General features: G+C 49.4%; 1 protein-coding gene across 2 annotated transcripts; it reads right to left on the reverse strand.

Annotated features, from left to right (window-relative positions):
* Positions 1-792: 792 nt before the first annotated feature.
* On the reverse strand, positions 793-21,686 carry SEC14L2 (SEC14 like lipid binding 2). Of its 2 annotated transcripts, XM_019643217.1 has the most exons (12): positions 21,498-21,686; positions 19,253-19,328; positions 15,124-15,167; positions 14,699-14,758; positions 14,244-14,432; positions 13,084-13,179; positions 12,830-12,890; positions 12,352-12,435; positions 8,905-9,011; positions 8,683-8,822; positions 8,382-8,551; positions 793-2,317 (listed from the first exon to the last, which is right to left on the reverse strand). In XM_019643217.1, the coding sequence occupies exons 1-12, from the start codon at positions 21,549-21,551 to the stop codon at positions 2,187-2,189; spliced, it is 1,212 nt and encodes a 403-aa protein (XP_019498762.1). In that variant the 5' UTR covers positions 21,552-21,686; the 3' UTR covers positions 793-2,186. The 2 variants fall into 2 exon arrangements, with proteins under 2 accessions (XP_019498762.1, XP_019498763.1); XM_019643218.1 differs by lacking the exons at positions 19,253-19,328; positions 21,498-21,686 and adding an exon at positions 15,420-15,439.
* Between the last annotated feature and the right edge of the window lie 304 nt (positions 21,687-21,990).

Genomic DNA, 21,990 nt, shown 5'->3' on the forward strand with positions numbered 1-21,990 from the left:
AGACGAGCGTAGCCAAGCAGTTCTGGGTTTAAATCGCAGCTGTTCCGCCTATTAGCTGTTAGTCACATCTGTTAAAAAAACAAAAATTAGCAGCTCACTTGTACCAGGCTCTCTTCCAAGTGCCTTACACGTATTATTTCCTTGAATATTTGCAACAAGGCGGTAAGCACAGAGTTGTTGCGTGGTACCCAGCAGGCGCTCATTGAAGAATTAGCTTGTATTATCATCAAATAAAAATCGGAAAAAATGAAGACCACTGGCTCCCTGTTGAGGACCCCGTTGAGGACGTCGCTGTCTCTGTAGGGTCGTGAAGGGAAGTCGGGTCAGCGGTGACCTCGTAGGAAGCTGGGCTCCGGGCTCAAAGCCCCTGAAACATTGGCAATACGGGCACGGAATTAGGAGACAGTCCCTAACATCACGTGATCGTCTCTTCCCCGCCTCCCTCCCACTCAGGGCCCACTGCGGGCGCTGCGCGCGCTCGCCAAACCCGCACGTGTCAGCGAGCAAGAGACACCCTGCATTCACAGAGAAGCCCGAGTGGGCGGAGCCTCCGCCCTGACTGTGAAGGCGACCAGAAGTACCCTTAGCAAAGATGGCGGAAGACAGCCCACCAGCTGGACCAATCAGGAGGCAAGCTGGCCGTTGCGCCCCCTGGGAAAGCGCACGCCAGAGGTACGTAGCGGGTGGTTTCTGTGCATGCGCCCCGCTGTTAAGTGTTGCCAGGCTCATGAGGCAGAGGTTTGGAGTGATGGGCAATGAGAAGCGAGGCGGTAGGCAATGACTTCCACTCCCTGTGCACCGAACGTTGCTTTATTCATTGGTTAATTTTTCTAACAGAGCGTTGTAAACCAAAGTCGGGATGTCCTCCTGAGGGTTCTGGCCGGGGCCCTTGAGGCCTTAGGGCCCCCTCAGGTCGGCGCCAGCCCTGTCTCTCCTCCAGTTCTTTCAGCTTCGCCAGACCAGCTCCAGGCTGGGCCGCCTTCCCATGGTCTGTGCAGCCCACGATGTGGTGTGCGTTTGCAGGACGTGGGGTTGGAACAAGGGCTGTGGTTGCCCGCAGGGTCCATGCTCTCCAGCTCCTGGCCTGTGAGAGCCCCCATGACAATCTATGGCTATCCTGCTTATCACCGTGGATGGAGGGGCCGATGCTATTTGTGGCTGCCTCCAGCCCTTGGCTCTGCCAGATGCTGGCCTGGCCTTTGGCCCCCTGCCTGGGCAGCTTCCACCAACCACTAGGAACCCATGCCACCCACCGTATGCTTCCCACAGAGATGGAACTGCCAAGGACTTGTTCAGGTCAATCAGGAAGCGAGTTGGCAGGCACCGTGGGAGACTCAGACTCGCAAATGCTCTCACTGAGTTCTGTCTGGATCCCACTTGTCATTTTTGTGTAGGGTGCTCAAATGGAGAGTTAGTTGACCGGAGGCTAGGACAGTGTAAAGGGCAGTGGAAGCGTCAGGACTCACCCCCACCCCCAGCTGCCCTTCCCAGAGCTGGGGATCCATGGAGGTAATTTTCCTGTGCTTTGTTTGCATTGGAGGACAGTGGCTGGGTACCAAAGCTCACTGTCCCAGGAAGCTCTGAATCAATGACAATCATCAGTAATTAAAGAGGCAGCCAGTGGGCCTAGGAGTTGCTGAATCTCTCAAGGTGATGGAAAGGCCTGCCTGTCTACCGTTGAGTGGGAAGATCTATGTTGACTCTTGGCCACCTCCTAAGACCCAAGGAAAGCCAAAAGATCCCATCCTCAGTGATAGAAAGTTTAGAAGAGCCTCTGACCCCCACCATAACTCTAGCAACTGGCTACCTCGCTACTCCTTATTATGATCTAGGCTTACACGTTCATTTGGCTGCAAGTTCCTCCCCTGCTGCTGGCTTCCCTAAGTATTAAGTCTCAATCTCTCCCCTTTTTCTTAATTTCTTCCCTGCTGCTACCCTAGGTAACCCTTTCCTATCTCAGCTGTCACAAGTAGATAATGGCACAGCTTACAGGACAAATAGATCCTGTTACGGTGCCCAGCCCTGGGGACTCCTTAGTAACTTAAAAGGCAAGGAGACCCACTCCTGCTACCCTCCCTCTTCCTAATTCTCAGTTTCTTTGGGTGTCAGGGTGCTGGAAAATGACTGCTACAAGGGATAGAAACTGACGGAGACACAGGGAGCCAGGCCTGCTGTGGGAGGAGGTGTTAGTTTGGGGTGGCTGACCCCAGCTGTATTATCTTCTCTTCTGAAGCTTTGTCAGGAAGCAGGACCTCCACAGTGAAACTGACTTTCTTGGCATGAATGAAGCTGTAGGTGTTGTCAAACCGCAGGACATCTGAGGGGAGGCAGAAAACCAGACATTCAGACAATTCTGACAAAGGGCTTGGGGACAGTGATTTTTGTTGACTGAGCAAGGCAATGTGATAGGTAATAAGGATGAAGGTGGTATGAGCAATGGTCCTTCACCACCTGCAACTGAGTCTAGCTGCATTGACAAGATGTTCATAGAAAAAAATATGACAGAACATGCCAAGTGCCAGAAAAGTGAGAGAGACATCCACATTTGTAACAGTTTGGAAAGAGGGGGCCCTACAGACTGATATCACGTGAAAGCCTTTTTAGAGAAGTTAGAGCTTGAACTGAGCCTTGAAAAAGGGGCATTAGAATTCATAGCTGCAGTAGTTGTTAAAATAATAATAGTAATGGTAACAATGGCTATTTATAATATGTGTCTCAGCACTGGGTTGGTTTCATATATATATATATATGTTTTACTATTCCTCAAAATAACTCTATGAGCTCTTTCCGAAAGCAGCCTGAGGTGACCTCTCAAAATGGTTCGCTAGTCTCTTGACCCAGAGAACCCCACAAAATCATGTAAATCGAGAGGTTCAAATCTTTGGGAGGTGTGCCCAGACCAAACAGTGGGGTTGGACGCAGGGTCGGTGGCCCAAAAAGAGTGCAGAATTTTTACTGCACATGCTTAAAAACGCAGAGAGTAATGCTGAACTTAAGGGTTTAGATGTAGACTCTCTAGTCATAGAGCACATCCAAGTAAATAAAGCTCCCAAGATGTGGTGCAGAACTTACAGAGCTCATGGACGGATCAACCCCTACATGAGCTCTCCCTGCCACATTGAGATGATCCTAACTGAGAGGGAACAAATTGTTCCTAAACCAGAAGAGGAGGTTGCGCAGAAGAAAAAGATCTCCCAGAAGAAACTGGAGAAACAAAAATTTATGGCCTGGGAGTAAATTCAACATCAAATAAATGCTAATAAAAGTAAAAGCAAACAACAACAAAAAAATTTACTCTGTGAGTTCAGCATTAATCCTGTTTCATATCCTATAAAAAAAGGAGGTCACTCTGTCACAGTGAAGAAGTGATAGAGCTGGAATTTCCCTCCACTCTGCATTGCTGCCTGACTTGGGCCCCCTGGAAAGCCCAGCCCTGTTCAGTTTCTAACAAAAGGTAAACTGCAAACTTTTTGAGCTAGAAATTTATCGCATAGAAATATAAATGGACAAAGATGCTCATTGCATCCCTGTTTGTAAGACTAAAAGTTTGGGAAAAATCAAATGTTCAAAGGAGAATTGCTTAAAGTGTTTATATTGCCATCCATATGATGAAATACTGTTCAGATATAAAAAGAAAGAGGTTAGTGACTGGGAAACAGTGTATCCTTAGCTCAAGAAGCAAGTTGCAGAACAATTTGTAAATAGTTTGTAAAACTTTTGTCACTATAGATGTAAAAAAAATTTTTGGCTTTGATGGTTCTACTCATGTACTTATTCTAAAAGGAAAGTTTTCTCACATCCTGTGATGAGTTTTAAAATTTCAAAAAATTTCAAAATTCCTTCAACCATACATTGAATGATATAATTCCTGTGAATGTATACATGTGTGTACATGTCCTGAATGTTATGCCAACATGTAATGCTTCTAAAGGAATAGAAAATATTTGATAAGATAATAGACAAGACCTGTTAGGAGTGGTTTTCCCTTTAAAGAGAAATGGGCATGAAGTTGACAGAAGACTTTCTGGCCAAGGAGCTAACCCTTTTTTGTTTGTTTGTTTTTTTAGAAGTTGTTGCATTTCAGTCAAACACCCCTTCAAGAGAACGGAGTGTGAAAACAAAAACACTAGCTCTACCCCTTCTCTATCCTGGTCTTCTCTCCCTTTTCCCAGGCAAAACAAAACAAAACAAAAACAAAAAAACAGTGTATTTAATTCCTGCCCCTGGAAAAAAAATGCAGTTTACACTGAGGGTAGACACACCACCATTCTTCAAGTTAATATTGAAGTTAATATTAGTTATTGATTTTTCTCTCTGCCCCAGAGGACCCATAGTCCCTCTGGAAAGAGGAATGCTTCCTCTCTGCCCTGAATGGCAGACCCTGAGCAACTAGAGTCAGTTGTGCTGGAGAAGTCTTTGAGCTCCTTGGATGAAGCACCAGGATTGAGATGGCTCTATCTAGCATGATATTCTGCCCTCAAAAACAAGGAAGGGGCTGTTCTGAGACCCAGGCCCGAGGGGAGTGGAGTTCATGAACTGCATGGTTCATTTTAACACTAATCATGTACTCACAGACTCATAGAGCCCCCAGAGATCTTCCAGGCTAGGGCTTTTTAACTCCTGAACTGACCCCCTGGAGAATCTGATGCTTTCATCATCAGATGAAATTTTCACACAATCTCAGATCCCCTGGAGCCCGTCATGGATCCTCTGGGGCAGTGGTTCCCAATGGGAAAGGTGCCATTCTGAAGAGAGGGGGTGTATGGGTATAACCATGCCCTCTCGTTTATGTATTGATAAATATATATATATATTCTATATTAGCTTCCTTTCTCCAGCTAGGTGATGATATTGATTTTTTTAATGATCTATGTCTGGGTTATATTATCTATGAATTTCATTTCTGAATAGTAAAGGGGACATGAGACACTTATAAAAGGGAGGTGTTTGGTTTTTTACGATTTATAATCACTGCTCTGGGGAGTCCATGAACCCCAGATTAAGATCTCCTGCTCTAGCTCACACCCCTCATTTTATGAAGAAGGAAAGCAAAACCTAGTTATTTAGAGACACTTACTCGAAACACTCGGAGAGTTAGGGGCCAAGCTGAACTCAGAAACCAGGATTCCTGGTGCCTGACTCGGCTTTTTTCACCCCAACCCTGCCTGGCAGTACTATTTAACCTTTAGTGTTTCAGGCCTTCTCGACCACATTGTGCAGATAAAGTCCAGATCTTTTTTTCTGAATCTTTTTCTTCCCCTGTAGAGTATTCTACCTGACTCAGGCCCTCAAGAAATATTATTATAGTTGAGGGAAGAAAAGTGAAATCAATTCAGACTTTGTTCCTCCTCCTCAGTAACTGAGAACACTTGATACGGACAAGAGTGGCTTGGGGAGGGTTAATGTGCTCTTGCCATTGGAGGCAGGCACAGAGTGTTCACTTCTTCATTGGGTGATTATGTTCCATTGTGCAGGGGGTCGCCTGGTTCTCCATGGGCATTCCCTGCACACAGGTGAGCTTGTAACCTAACCCTGGGTTTTCTCTGAGCACAGGTCTAACCTGAGCCAGAGGCCCAGACAACAGCTGATCCCACCTCATTGTCTTTACACCTGGGAAGGGGGCAAGTATGCTGCAGCCTGTCTCTGCTCCTCCTGGGACGGGACAACAAGCAGCTCTCACTCCAGGCCCCTGCAGGCAGGTCTGTGGTCCATCCGGGGAATGGATCCAAGAAAAGCTAAACTAAATTTGGGATTTGTAAACCAAAGCCTGATAAAAGCTTCATGTTCCTTTCTCAGGCCGTGCCCTTCATATACTCTAAAGGGGTGATGCACAATGCCCACACACGGGTTGGGTTCTGCCACTGGCTGCACGGTCTTGAGTAAATTGCTTCCCTGGTCTGGGACTCCACTCTCCTCTGTCACATCAGGGATGAACCTGATCATCACTCTAGGGCAGTCTACAGCCAAGAGATTCTGGGCCAGGATCCTAGGATTCTCTATTGCCTTCTGTCTTTTGGTGTCTACACAAGCTACTCTGTGTGAGAGAGATGATCCCTTCTCTGTACCTCAGCTTCCCAGTCCATTGAAAAAAAGAAATTCAAGCTTATATGAACACAATGCTCTATGTTCTGTGGATGACAGTATCTGGGCTGGTGCTAAGCCTTGTTCTTGCTGAAGCACATGGTTTACGCCTTCTCCCCCAAGACCTGGCTGCTCACTAACAAGAATCCTCCTCCTCCCTGGAGAGCCATACCACAGAGCATCTGTGAGGAGGGGGCGGAAGAGACTGCAGGTCACCTATGATGTGGGGGAGGACACAGAATCTGAGGTTGGTGTAATGGTGTGGACAAATACAGAGGCCAAGATATCTATGGGGCTGGTTCAGATCTCCTGGCGGTGCTGCTGTAGAAATGGGGCACAGGGCTTCCCCCCTCTCCAGCACCGTCTCCAGGATGGCCCTTCTCCCCCAGGTCTTGCCCTAACAACAATAATAGTGGCTACAGTGTGTTGAGTGCTTGCTGTATGCCAAGCATCATGCTAAGTGCTACACAGACCTGTTCACATTTAATCATCATTTATCCCTATGAGGTAGTAGAGAATTTGTTCCCCTTTGGAGCAATCAGGAAACTGACGCTCAGGGAGGCTAAGTCACTTGCTTCAGGACTAGTCAGCAGTCAGGTCCAACTCAACTTGATGATAAAGCCCTGGCTCTCACTGATTTTCCACGCCGGGCACCTTGGCTCTGACAGAAAATAAATGGGAGATTTGATAGAGTTTGTGTGTCTGTGGTTTTTCTACTTGTAAATGTAATATATGGTCATTGTCAATAAATTGTATTTGCAGAATTACAGTAAGTCCTCACTTATGTTGTCAGTAGGTTCTGCGACTTGAAGCAAAATGACCGTAGGCTAATTGATTTAAATGGTTTTACCCCAGGCTAATTGATATAAACGAGGATTAAGTTCCCACAGCATATTTCTGGTCACAGACACATCACCAAACTTCTACATAAAGACCCAAAAGACTTCTAATATTAAGCATTGAAATTATTGTGAGCTATACATACGTTTAGGAAAGGTGAATAAAAACAAGTAAGACAATGCTTTTCCAAACAGCTTATTCCAATTCAGGGTCACAGGTGGCCAGAGCCAGCAGCTCAGGACGCAAGGCTGGAATCCACCCTGGACAGGATGCCATTCCATCCCAGGGCACACTCACACACACACCCACGCTCATTCATACTGGGACAATGTAGATACACCAGTTCACCTCACATGCACATCCTTGAAATGTGGGCGGAAACCAGAGGACCCAGAGAAAATCCACGTGGGGAGACTATGCAAACACCACACAGACAGTGGCCCTGGCTGGGAATCAATTCTTTTTCTCATCAACAAAATGAAACAACATTGGACAAAATGATATTATTCAAGGACCTGCTGTAGTGTAAAAAAATGAAAGCCCTCTATAAGCTTCCTACCACCCCAGAGATAAGCACCATTAGAGGGTAGCATAGATCCCCCAGAATTCTTTTCTTTGTACACTTTATTAACGCAAGTGAGTGTATGCCATACATGCTATGTTTTATACTTTATTTTTTAACATGTATCAGACTTCTAACATATCAACTTACTCTCTTTAGTGGATATATTGTACCCCATTGTGTGGATGGACCATAATTTATTTAACAAGACCTTATTAAGGTCATTTTGTTTATTGCCAGTTTCCAGGCTGCTGGAAACATCCTAGTATCTATGACTTTGTGTCTCTGTGTAAATATTTCTGTAGGCTAAATTGCCATAAGTAGAATTGCTGAGTCAACGGGAGTTTTAATCGATACAGCAAAGATGAATGAGGTCAATCAAACACTTTCAAATGACTCTCTGCCATTCTTACTCCTCTTGGGTTAAACTTTCTGTTCCCATTCTGTGCCCATTTTTCGATCAACCTGGAGATGAGTGAAGCTGAGAAGGGTCGAGGCTGAGCTTTTCAGGACCCTGCTCACTCTGTGATCCCTGTCCCACCCCAGCCAGTTCTGCCTCTCTGATGTGTGCGGAAGAATTCCCTAGAGATGTCTGGTCACAGTGACAGACCCAGGTAGACCTGGACCAGAGAGCAGACATTCTGAACCCCTGTGATCACCTAGCCCTGTGACTCACCTGTACCTGGTAGGATCCGATCAGAGTCCCACCGTGCTGGTAACGAGCTAGGTAACTTTCAGCAAGTCATTTCACCTCCCCTAGCCTAAGTTTCCTCACCTGTGCAAGGAGAGGGTTGAACTGAGGAAGCTCCACTTCTATTATAGTTCTAACCATGTGAAAAAGGGATGTCATAGGTAGTCAGCTAGGGCAGGGGCTTTAAGCCGAGACTGAGATACTTACAGATGCCAGGTTCAGTGCAGGTGAGGGACCCGTCCTCAGGCACCAAGTGAGCGTTGTACCTCTGGTTTGGCAGCACCTCTGTCATCTCCCCTGCCTTCTGCCGCTCCCCCATCTTGGTCTTCAGGAAAATCCCAAAACCAATGTCTGCGCCATCTGACATGAACTGCCACCTGCAGAGGACATCCACCCATTCAGACATGATTTTGTCTGTGTGGGCCTTCTCTAGGGTCCTGCCACCAGCCCACCCACCAGCACCTACAGCTGAAAGGCTCAGTTCTCCTGGAAGGATCCAGAGCGCTACCTGAGAACACATCCAGGGAAGAGGATCTCATACTCCACTTGGTGGGAGGAGCCACGGGAAATCTGCACGCTGTGCTCATACTGCTGTTTCAGTTGGTCTCGCACGTAATACTTCTTGGGGATTTCACCCCCATAGTTAATCTGGAAGCAGAGTGCAGAGTGAGCTGGAATGTGCATTTGAGCCAGGTTTCCCCAGTTACCTCCAGCCCCTGGTGACCCATACCTTGGATTTGCACTTGGGGTTTCCATCAGGGTCAGTCATGGTACCCCCATACTCCACAGGCACCTGGTCAGGACTGATATATTTCAGTAAAACCTCCTTCCAGTTTGCTGGCAGAAGAGGTAAGGAAGGAGAAGCAAGGGTCACCACTAGGCAAAATTTCATCATAGCCCAAGGAAGTCTACACAAAGAGGCAGAAATAAACCCCATGTACCCCCGCACACAAAACAGGCATTAGGAGCATGTGATGCGCACACAGCACTGCAGGGTGGAACCATCACCCAGAGGGCTGCCCTGCCCTGGACCAGGAATCAGGAGACCTGGGGTCCTGTCCCCATTGTCTGTGGTCAGCCGAGTGGCCTTAGGCAAACCACTCCATTCTGAGCTGAGTTCCTCCTGCCCCTCCAGGTTATGGTGGGAGTGAAGTGAACCAAGTACTTGAGAGGGTGTGGTAAACTGTAAAAGAGCCCTACACATAGGAGAGTGTGGTATCATTCCCAGGAAAGTGATATAAACATTTGAAGTGCAGGGAGGAGGGAACAAAGAAAGGAGGGAAGGGCAGTCCATGAAGAGGGAATACGTGTGGCAGGCAAGAAGGCCAGAATCAACAAGATCTGTCCTGGCGAGACTGCGCTGTGTGACAGCATGACCGTGGGTCTTGTCCCCCACTTTTGCTTACATGTTGTGCTCAGTCATGACTTGCTGAATGAATGCATCACTTTAGAGGGACCCCTGAAATGGGTTCCCTTGGCTTTATCCCAACCAACCACAATTTCCCTTCCACTCTGGTTTTTTAGGCTGTTAAGTTGCCTAATCTCTCTCTCTCTCTTTTTAATAACCAAGCCCTTTCTTGACTAGGAGAGTTTGACTCTAGTGCAACCAATGCTGTGAACCACGTTTCCACCATTCCAATTTCCTCAACATATATCAACCAGGTACAATATTTTGATACTGGAAACCTTTCTATTCTGACTCTAGAAACCATGTAGAGGCAGCGGCTCCAAGTCACAGGGTCCAACCCAGTGTCCTCTGCCACTGGTGCTGGCTGAAAACCCACAGAGACTGTCCAGGCTCTCCCAGCTTCAGGTTTCAGGGACCTGAGACCATGCAACTCCTGGAACGCAGCATCTGTGGTCTTGGGGCGATTCAATCTGCGCTGCTAAGCTCCAGTGACCAGCCCCGAGTGAATTTCTTCCCTCCTCTGTTGAAGATCCTGTACCCTCTCAGCCCAAGTCAGGCTTGGTTGAAAGAGTTTCAGGCGTGGGTGGAAGAACAGACTGAACCTCCTCCACAGCTCGGCTGCCAGGAAACCTAACTGTCACATGCTCATGGTGGTTGGTAGCAGAGACACCAAACCATCAGAGCCTTTGCTTGGATTTTTTAATTTCTTCCCCCAGCTCAGCAGGAGAGTTGGAATGAGGCCAGGGCAGTTCTTCCCATCTTATAGAGAGAGTCACTGAGGCAAAAAGAAGCAGAACTTGTTGCCAGTGTGAGGACGAGAACCCAGAAGTCCTGGACTTTCCAGACTGCTTCATTCCACTCCTAGGATTCACCAGCATACATTTGGAAAATTTCCACTTTCAATGTGTTGCCTAAACATCAACATTCAGAAACCTTCAGAATCTCCACCCCCAAGTTGAACTCACGAGGCCTCAAGCCTCAAGCCTTCCATGATCCACCTAGCCCCAATCTACCTTTCTAGCTTTTTCTCCCACCACTCCACTTAATGCTCCAACAAAATGGATTCCTGTCTGTCCCCGGCTGGCTTGATTCCTGGCATCTCCCTATATGGCCGCCCTTGTCCCCTGATGGTCTCCCTACTTCCTTGCATACCCAATCCCTGCCCACCCTTGAGCTCGGATATTCCCCAGGGCTCAGCCTCTGTCCTCCTGTGGGCAGTTTTATCTACTCTCAAGGTCTTAGCTGCCTCCTATATTTGATAACTCCCAAATCTCCAGGCTGGAACTCACACCCAAGCTTCAGGCTCAAGTATCCCCAACATCTGTATATCTCACACACTCTTCAAACTCAACTTCACGCTTATTATTCTAGTTATATTCCTCAGTTGAATTCATTGCATCAGAGTGACTGCGATAGTCTGTCATTCACGCCAGACACCAGAGAGTCATTCTAGATTCCTCTTCCTCCTTTCCTGCAGCCAGTCAATTGACTTCTGCTATTTTACTTCCTAAACGAGTCCTTTTTAAATCCATCCTCTCCTCTCTATCCCTACTGGCACTGCCTCGGCTCCAGCTTGCAACACCTGTTTCATGGACTATAACCACACTGGGCAAACTGATATCTGTCCTTCATGATCTTGTCTGTATAGTGTGTCTCAATTTAAAATCTGATCCTGGTGCTCCCCTGCTCAGAGCTCTCCTCTGGTTCCCAGTGGCCTGCAGAGTCATGTCCCAGCTTCTCAGCCTAGTGCCCTGGATTCTCTGTGACCTGCTCCTGGCTCCCTCTTCAGCCTCATCCCTTGCCACATCCTGCCATGCCCTCTACAACTGCTGGTGCCATGGTGTATGAGGTCTTTGCTCAATGCTGATCCTTAAGCCCGTACAGCTTTGCTGCCTTGCTTCATCTGGCTGCCTCTTACTCATTCTATAGCTCTTGGCTGAAGTAGGCATCACCTCATCCCTAGGTCAAGTGGGGTCCATGTCTCCCTTCCCCAAGAGGCTGAGAACTCTTCAAGGGACTCTTGTCTAAATCACCTTTGTAGCCTTGGCACCTAGTAAGTGCTCATCAAGTTAAACTCACTTCAATTTGCCCCCAACTGAAAGCAACCTCTGCTCCTGTGACCTCCATGGCACCTCCTCTAGGCTATTTCTAGCACCTTTTCTAGTTTTTATCATAGCTTTCTTCCTAAAGGTCTTCTCTCTCCTTGAAGCTTACACTGTAAACTCCTTGAGAGTAAGGACTGGCGTGTCATTCATCTTTGAAGCTACAATGCTGAGCTCAGTGCTTTCTTCTAGAGCAGGGGTCGGCAAACTTTTGAGACAGAAGAGCCGCATGTGGCTCTTTGGGTACGTACATGTAGCTCTGAAGTAAAATTGAAAATGAAAATAAAACTATCATAGTTCCATTTATAAAAATTTTAAAGGATATTATTCACATAATGGTGATTTCATTTGTTTTATGGCTCTCGAATAATTTTTAAATTGTTGTGAGGGACAGGATTGGCTCTTCCAGGGGTCGGCAAACTTTTGAGACGGAACGTACCCAAAGAGCCACATGTGGCTCGTGAGCTGCAGTTTGCTGACCCCTGTTCTAGAGTGTCTGGGGAAAAGAGTTCTTATGAAAATAGACAGGAAGACCCTAGCCCAGTCCCACTGCTACCAAACCAGCTAGGAAACCTTTGCCCTCGTGGCTGTGGTCATACTGCTCAAGCCATTCCCAGTTTGGGCCACAGACCATCCTGTGGAACTGAGAAGAGTCTGGGCTACTCACCCCCCAGGACCATGATCTTCTTACGGGTCTCCTCACTCAGGAAGGGTTTGACCAGGTTATAGGCCACAGGAAACACCTTGGGGGCTGAAACAGAGACCAGATGATGTGAGACTGGGAGCAGTGACCACTCTGTCCCTAACCGTGTCATCCGCGGCCCTCTGTGTCAGGTCACATGTTCCCTAGTGCCATGGAGCCCACATGGGCAGCCCAGGGTGTGAGACTCAGCGTGGGCACCTCTTTGAGTTCCAGCTTCCTATCTGTACAGTGGGAATAGTCAAGTGGGTATAGTCTTCCTGTCTCACCAAGCTGCATGGCTCAAAGGCAGTAATAAATCCTAAAACTTTGTGAATTGTAATGTAGTCTGTGTATGACAAGGGTCCCCAGATCCCTTCCTTTGACTCACTCTGTTTCACTCTCCTGAATCTATCCCAGTAACATTTCGAGCCCCTCTTTCCTCACAAGGGAGTTCCCAACTTACCTTTAATAACAAAAAGACGCTTCAGTGTTTCAGGATAATTATCCTCAACCATGCAGAGAAACTGTGGAAACAAAATCACTGAGCCTAGTGGGCTCAGACCTCTGTGCCAGGATGAGAGGCCCTGCCTCCTCCAGGCTAGGCTCTGTCCCCATCGCCTCGCCCATCCCACAGGGCATCCTAGCAGAGGGGCCCACTCTCCCATTCTCTGACCCTTCCACGCTGCCTCCCCTCCCCCCCCAGTCCTGCAGCCTCACCTCTATATAGGTCTCCACAGCAGGCTTCCAGAGATGCTTAAGGCCAAGCCCCTCACAGTCATAAATCAGGGTGACACTGTCCACCTTCTTCCCCAACTGCAGAAGACAGAGAAGGAGAAATTCACAGCAGGCTGCCCTGCTCCAGAGACTCACCCAGTTTGGAGCAAATGCTGATTGTGTCATGTGCCATATTGCAGCCGGATATGGGCAGGGCGGTACCCAGGGTTTTCTAAATGGAGGTAATCACCTCAGGCTGGAACTGTGGCCCAGGCAAGTCACCCTTCCTACCTAGGTTTCTATGTTCTCATCCAGTATACCACTGGATGGATCTAGGTTCCATCTGAGGTCCCTTCTGCTTTGCAGTTTGACCTGGTGGGCCCCCTCTTCCTCTGTGTGCAGCACCATGTAATGCTCTGTCCATGGGGCCTTGTGCAGCCACCCATCTCATGCCTGAGCACAGATGCTGTCTGTTCAACCTAAGGGTGCCTTCCCATCTAATGCTTCTTTGCCTCCCCAGCCTTCAAGGTCTCTGTACACATGAGGCTCTCAGTGAATGTCTGTGGATGAAATGGCCCCAAACTGAATCACATTGTTTCATCGGACGTTTACATCTACTGAACGGGGACGGAAAGAGAACAGATCATGGCAGCAGCTCCAGCTTGCTCTTCAGCCTTTTTCTCAGTAAGGAAATCAGCTGTCCTTATCATTTTTTTTTTAAATACTGAGTTAGAGAAACACAGAATCTGAGCTCATCCATTTCAGTGACACCCAAATATTTCTCAGGATAGGGTGATCCATGACAAAGATCTCACTGCTGCCCAAATAAATGAGAAAAATAACAATATGTGGTAAGTTCTCTGGGAAGATAAATTTATTCCATTTAAAAGACTGCCCTCTATTCTGAGATTTTGCCATTCCTATAGTTTTGGGGGTTAATGATAGTAATAGTAGCTGGCAATTTTTTTTTTAAGCTCTTACTTGGAAAATTAAAAATTTGGCAACATAGGTCAGTCCCTAAAACTTGGAAATTTCACTGGTCTATGAAATCCAAATATCCAGGCTTCAGCCCTGAAGATGTGCTCAAGTCCCTGTGTGATGTCGCCTCTGCTTGCGCACCCCTACCATGATTCACTCATTTCTAACCATGCTAGTCCACTCGCCTTTTCGGACTGGCGGTTACACTCCTGCACAAGCAGCTCACAGTCCCGCATCTTGGTCTTCAGCAAGTCCTGTTTGGTGGCTGAGAGGATCAGACCTCTGGCATCCAGAGGTCCAACAATATCATACCAGATGGGAGAGCCATCCCTGTCGTAGCCACACATGCCCCCTGATAGATACAGTTGGACCACCTGGGCAAAGACACAGAGAAGGCACCTGGTCAGCAGGCCCAGGGTGGCCACACCTTCCCTTTTCCTCTGGCCTCATCAGTCTCTCCCTGCACAGCCTCCCCCTCCCTGGGTGCCTATAGACATCCATTCTGGGAACCATTAGGGCCCACTGGACACTGTCAGACCTTCCCTCTGAGAGTCCCATTCCCATAGACCCAGGACACAGATTGTGAGGTTGTGGGTCTAATAACCTAACAGAAGGGTGGGCCAGGATCATCTGTCCTCACCTCTGGAGGCTGCCAGCTCATGACATTTTCAATGTCCTTTTGCTTTCGGAACTCCACATGCTGCAAATACACAATCAGGGCTTTAATAAGGGAAGGCAGGACAGGGAGGGCCCCTTAAGAGGCATCTAGCTATAGGTGACAGCATGAACAGACCACCAGACCACAGGTAAGTCATGAGAAGGCAACTGGCAGAATGCAAAAGAAGGCGCTGCCTATTTTAGAGGTCTCGGCAGAAGTAATTCTTGGCTGGCCCGGACCTGTGAAAGTTCTGTGTTTCCAGGGAAGAGAAAGCACTAAGGCAGTAATGGTTGGCTAACACTCAGATATGTCACACAAGTCATGGACAAAAGAAGTTCAAGCATGGTGTGATTCTGACTGGTAAGGATAGAAGGCAACCATGGGGTTTGGAGGCAAATGGATCTTACCTTCCGGAGCATGGCCTCGGACTTCTGCAAGTCGAAGCTTCTTGCTGTAACAGCAAAATTTGGTCAGGGTTAGGCTAGCAGACCGGGCAACCAAGGACAAGGAGATTTCCCTATTCTCATACTGGAGCCAGCTCCTCTCTGTCAATGCCCCAGTAAACTTTCAGATCACCCCACGTGCAGAAGCTAATATGAGGACCTTCTCTGAAGGCCTCTGGTGGACCACAGCCCCTGGAAAGCAGGTCAAGGTTCAGGGCAGGTGGGGGCTGCATTGCAACTTCAGGGTCAAAGAGTTTTACCTTTGTGGATGCAATCAGGTGAAGGGTCTTATCTCCTCTCAGGGAAAACGAACCCTGGACTCCCTTATCATTTAGCCTTCCCTTACACAAAGTTAATCTCTTCCACAGTCTAATACCCAGTCCTGAGAATTTGACCCACAGTTCAGAGATGAACATAGCTGCTCCGTAATCCGGGGCAAAGCTGTCAAAACATCCCAGTAGGATGGGGGTGGGGGGTTGATCAGCTTCCAGTCAACATTGCCATGTCCTCAAAGGACCCACGAATACCCCAATGGGATAGAGGGCCCTCCTCCCAGGGTTCCTGGAAAGTTTCAGAATTAAAGTTCACCTGGGCTAACTCTATTTTATGCATGAACCCCAACAAGTTGTCTGACTCAAACTTGAACACAAAGATCTCACTGCCCCCCAAAGCCACCTGCTCCTAGATAACCTGAGTTTTCATTTGCACTCAGTCCTCATTGTTATACTGAGTGGAGATCCACTCCAGAGACACTCAGAGAGTTTGGTTGCGACCTCAGCCATGTGACAACCTTTCCAATACTGGCAAATTCTGTGCTTCCACCTGAGTCCCTCCTGCTATCATGCTGCTCATCTGTGGATCCTTTCACCATTCCTCACAGCTTGGTTTCAAGTTCACCCAAATAAGTTCCCTTTGGATGTTTTCCAGTTTGCCATTGCCCCTCTTCAAGGGTGTTGTCCCCAGCTGAGCACAGCACCAGGTGTTGTCTACCCTTCTCCAATAAAGCCTAAGAACTTTCTTGGCAATGGTCACATCCTGAACTCAGGTGGCACTTGGAGTCAACTGAAACCCCTAAATGCTTTTCAGCGGTTCTGCTGCTAAGCTTCCATCCCATATGTTGTGAGGTGGTTTTCCTGGCTTCATCCCTATCAGATTTCATCTTGTTATAGTCAGCTTCATTTCATCCTTTAAAGAGATTTTTAGATCCAGATTCTAACCAGTTTTGCCACCTGACCTATGAACTGTCCCTCCCAGCTCTGTGTCCTCTGTGGATTTGATTGACATCAAGATCTGCTTGACAACCATGAGAACTGGACCAGATAGATTGCCCTCTCGACTGTCACCAGTCCCTTAATCGCTGCTCCCCAGGAGTGGCCAAGCACATTGCCTGGCTCTGCTATCATGAAATTCAGTCCACTCTTGATGCAACCTTGGTGCATCAAGAGATTTGAGCAATGCCACACCAGTCATCGGAGCCAGACACACATTTGCAGAACTGAATAAGCCTTCATTCTTAGGAAGTTCCTTCTGACTGCCCTTTTATGTGCCATCATGGCCGCGTGGAAGATGCAAGGCAATATGTATGTTGTTGTGATGGGGGAGCCCCGCTGGACTGGGAAAGTGGCAATTCTCCACAGGAGGGACACCTCTAATTGTGAGGAGAGACCTTATCTTCTGGGGAACAGGAGTGGCGGTGAACTGTGAGCCCCCTTATCTCAGGGTGGCTCTCCAGTTAACCCTTATCTGCCAGGGTCCAACATCCAGGGTCTTCTTTAAGGGCCCTCCCTGTGTTGCCACTTGTCCCTGGAAGCACCTGGACTGGTCTCTCCCCGTGCCTGCTGAGTCAGGCCTTTCCAGCGCTCCTGCTGCCCTGGTCGGGGGCAGCTCAAAGCATGGCTTAGGGCACTGCCGGAGAAGCCCACCTAGGAGCACCTCTCCGGGGTTCTTATTTGATCACTTCCTAGGCCTGGGAAATGGGAAGACACAGACCTGCTCTGCCCTCTGTAGGGTTTCCACCACCACCTCCTTGTTTTTCTCTTGCCATCTGACCCTCCTTGCTGGAGTGCCCAGAGCTCAGCCAAAGTCAGAGAGAGGCAGTGGAGATTTGTGGGCCTGTTCTCAGGGCCTGGGGCCAATGGAAAACTGAGCCCACCCAGGGGTAAAGGAGAAAGAGTAGAACCACAGCTCACACCTAGGTTAAAGAAAGATATTCTGCTGGTGTGCACCTTGCAGATGTTTCCTTTAGAACCAAAGGGAGCAAGAGAAAATGTTTCTTAATAATAATAATAATAACAACAACAACAAAAGCCCTAACTGAAATTCATAGTAGAATCTGACCTGGCCGAAGCTCCTGCCCAGGCACAAGTAAAGTGGAGACACTTCCTCTGAAATGGCACAGCTTGGCTTCAGGGAACAGCTGTGGCTTACTGGAGAGGATGCTGGCCCAGGGATCTGGGGCCCTAGGTTTCTGCCCTGATTCTGCTTCACATTAGCTGTGTGCCTTCAGGTAAGTGCCCTCCCCTCTCTGAGCCTCAGTTTTCTCATCTGGCAAATGAGGATAATGACACTCTTCAATGTTCCTGCAAAGAGAGGGGTTATCCCAGGACTGGAGAGTTGGGGGGGGGGAGGGTGCCTGGGAAACCAGTTGCAGGGTCCCAAGCTGGCCTCCTCTTAGAAAAAAGACAGCTGTGCTGTTGTTCACAGATCTCTGAAACCACACTTCTCCACCTCACAGCAGTTTGGTAGTTCGTTTGATGATCATGCAGCTGGTCTTTTAAGGCAGCCCTGGATTCCTACTTTCTCCACCTGCCCCCTTCTAGCTATAGCCCTTCGGCAAACTGCTGGGCCAAAATATCCTCCAACCCTGGACTGACGCCACTGCCACCCCAGCACTGCCCCTCCACCCTATCTGGGTGTGCTGGGAGCGTGGGTTTGCAGCTTTTCTAGGGAAAAGGGAAATTGGCACATCTAGAGGCCCACAGAGCCTCATGTGGCTCTCCTGGTTGCACCTGCTCTTGGTACCTGCTAGCTGTCCCTCAGAGCATGCCAGCTGTATTCAGTTTCTGCACAAAAAATGAAAATCCAGCTCTCCGCCTGCCCCAAGACTCCTTGTGTATATCTACAAATAAATAATCAGGCACGATCTGTACTTTAATTTTTGAACTATGATGCCACATCACAACTTAATCTCTGCTAATCTCAGAAAGTGGAATTTATTCTCTATCATTTCTCTGTCTGGTGATAAAATTTCTATAAAGAAAAAAAAAGTATGTCACAAGAACCAGAGAGGGTGGCATGTGACTTGAAACACAGGAGAGGGGAAAAGGGAAAAGAATGGAAAGATTTCAGGAGTTGGAGCATGGGGTTGAGTTTGACCCTGATGCTAATAGAAATCTGTACATTGCCTCCCCATGTGCAGAGCTCTGTCATGTCACATCTTGCAGTAGGCAGGGCACCCTGTCTCATCCTGCTCTCCCAGTGAAGGTCCTAGGGCAGATGTTCACCCCTGGCCCAGGTACTACAGCCAAGCTGGGGCAGCGCTAGAACCAGAACTTGGGGCTCTGGAATCTGGTGGTGGATTGAGGGGAGTCTTGTCAACCTAGTTCAGGCTGAGCACCCCCATGTTCTCCATGTACTCTGCCCCTCCTTCAAGCTGTCAAACTGCTGGCAGCAGGTGCCTTGCCATCCCAACAGGCCACAGAGGGGCCCAACCTCTTCCAAGAGCCAGGATTCTGGTTCTAAACTTGGCTGTGCCTCTGACTTCCCACATGGCTGGGGCCTTTCTCAGCTTTTCCTCAAACTGTTCCCCAAGTCCATCAACAGAGTGGATGGAAAGGACACTGGGCTCTCGTCCTCAGCCTGCCTGCAGCTCAAGCACTTGTGTGACTTGGGGCAAGTTACTTCACCTCTCCAAGCCTTGGCATCATCTATCCAGTAGGGGGGTTGAGGTTATATCATTGCCAAGGGCCCTTTGGGTTCTAAAGGTTGAATACTCTAGATTCTCAGATTGCCAGGGCCAAGGTTTCCAGAGGGTGCCATTCTGTTACCCAGAACAAGCCCCTGCCACAGCCTCCCTCAGCCTTTCTTCCCTCACCTCGGAGCCAGCGCAGGAGATAATGGTCATCTGGATTCGGCAGGGTGGGCAGCACATCCTCGACCTTCTCCCGAAACTGTAGGGAGAAGCAGCTTGGTGAGGGACAGGTCCCAACCTGACCACCCCTGCCCAGGACTCTCCTTAGGGGCTTCGCTGGACCCCTCTTCCATATGGGTCAACTCTGCAGACACTGGCTGGGCACTTGGGCTACATGGGACACTCTGCCTGTCGTGCTAGTGGGAGTCAGGTAGTAGGAGGCGGTGGGAAGGGATTAAAGCACTGCCAGTGCCTGGCTGCCTGCACCTCCACACTCCAGTGTGGCTGGTGGGCAGACATGTTCTCAGTTAACTGTGATTGTAGACATTCTGGGACGTGCCATGGTAAAAGATGTCAGTTTACCAAGAATTCCGCATGTGCCCAGCACTGAACTTGGCACTTATCTTATTCCCACCTCATTCAGAGTCCCGAGAACTATTACTGTCCCCATTTTACAGGTGAAGAAATTAGAGCTCTGAGAGGCTAAATAACATGCCCAAGATCAAACAGCGAATAATCAGCAGAGCTGGGATACAAACCCGGGTCTTTTCCAAGGCTAGAACACACACTCTTTCATGATCTTCTGCCCCCTTAGAAATGGAAGGGTGAGCAATGTGTTTAGCAGAGTAAAGGGAAGGAAGAGTTTGATTCTGACTGGAGCCAGGAAGAAAGTGGTCTCATATGACTTCATATAAAAAAAATAGCATTTAATCTGGGCTTGAAGGACATCAAAGGCAGTAGAAGGAAGGCTATCCAGGTGGAGGGAACAGTTCCAATGGGGAGCCATGAAGGGGGAAAATGCACGGAATGCCAAATGAGGAAGATGGACAGTGACCTCGCTGGATAGCCGCACCTACTTCCAACTGTTCACTACTCTGTAAGTGAGCACACTCGCTGCCCATGCCCTCCCCATGCCTCCTGTTCCCAGCCACTCACGTTTCCCTAGTCACTGACCTACAGGGGAGCTGCAGAGGGGACCAATGAGGACCAGCCACCTCTGCCCCTTGCCTAGGTCAGCCAGGAACTCAGGCCATCCCATCCCGCAAACAGCTCCCAGACTCCCAGGTAAATTGCTCAATCCAGGGCCCAGGCATGAAGCCACCCCTTACCAAGGACCCTCCCAGCCCCTGGTTTCCAGTTTAATCACTACCCAATCCCTCTGTGCCTGACTTCCCTGCAGGTCAGCAGTAAAATCTAAAACCTCCCCATCCAGCCTCCCTGAGATGGGGGAGGCCCAGCCTGGGCAGAGCTTTCATAGGGCTGGTGCCTGGGCCTCTGTCATGGCAGAAGACATCTCTCCCCTGTTCTTTCCCAGCAATGGAAAACTGCTTCGCTGTGGAGGCTCCAGTCCTTGAGACTGGACCCAATTGGCTTTGGCTCCGAGAACAATCAATCTACCCTCTCCCCAAGAGCAACAGAGAAGAGATTTAGGTTGCAGGGTGGGCGTCCAGCCCTGGAACTGTTGCCTCCTCCTCTGCCCAGGTGCCAAGGCAAAGCCAGGCTTACCTCCTAATCTGAAGAGCATCAGCCCAATTCCCCAGCCATGGAGGGGCCTGGATTACAGGACAGGGGAGGGCTGGCCTCAGCTTAAACCAACCCCAACCACAGAGTCACGGGTAGTATCCCAGACTTCACACAGGGAGGTGCTCCTTTCCACATCATCTGGTCCAACCTCCTCATTTCTGTTCCTCAAGGAACAAACAGATGAAGGACCGGTTTTGCCCAAGGTCGCAGATCGAGTTGGGACCAGAGCAGGGGCTACCGAAGTCTCCTAAGGAGCTCTCCAGGGCCCTTTCCCTAGTGCCACTGCCCCTGCAAGAGGAAAACCTCCCGGAAATGACAGAAAACCTGGGGGCCCTGCTCCTGCCCCCAGGGCCCGGCAGCCAGTCCCGAGAATGAATGTCGTCTTTGTGCCCTGAGCTGCTTCCAAGGACTTCCAGCAACCACTTCTTCCCAGGTGGTATCTCAAAGGGCTCGCTTGGGGCTGGGGCCAGGGCGGCTAAACTTCCCCGGGCCCCATCGGCAGGCGGAGGGAGGAGGGGCGGGATGTAGTTTGCCAGGTGCCGCCGGCTGCTCCTCCCGCTGCAGCCCTCCCGCCCGCCGAGGACCGTCGCTCGCCCCCCACCCAGCGCCTTCCGGGCTGGCTGCCGCCAGAGGGCGAGGACCAGAACCCGGCCGGGGTCGGGGCCGGGCCAGGATGAGGGCTCACCTTGGCCAGCGCCTCCTTCTGCTTGGGGCTCAGGTCGCCGACTCTTCCGCTCATTGTGGCTCAGGCTCGGTGTTTGGGGCGCGGTGGTTGCGGCAGCTGATGGAGCTTGGACTCGCTCTCTGCCGCTGAAGTAAAGTCTCTGCCTTTGCCCCGGCCACTGGGCTGACCGCCAAGCCCCGCCCTTTAAAGAACCCAAGTGATAGGAGATGGAGGGGCACTGGAGTCTCTGATGAGTCCCCTCTGCCCTCCTGAAGTCGGAGACCAGGGCAGGAGGTGAGCAAGAGGGCCCAACCCAGGCCGACACCAGAGGGCATCAAAAGAACAGGAAATCTGGGTTCTAGTCCCAAATTTACTCTTAGCTCACAGTGTGACCTTAGATGAGACATCTGAGCTCTCTGAGTCTCAGTTTCCCCATCTAGGTACTATCTAATGAGCTCTTGTAAGACCAGGCCCCCATAGCACAGGACCTCTCCCCGCCAAAAGCTCCAGTAGG

Source organism: Hipposideros armiger, unplaced genomic scaffold (assembly GCF_001890085.2).
Source record: "Hipposideros armiger isolate ML-2016 unplaced genomic scaffold, ASM189008v1 scaffold_75, whole genome shotgun sequence".
In the NCBI taxonomy this organism is placed as follows: domain Eukaryota; kingdom Metazoa; phylum Chordata; class Mammalia; order Chiroptera; family Hipposideridae; genus Hipposideros; species Hipposideros armiger.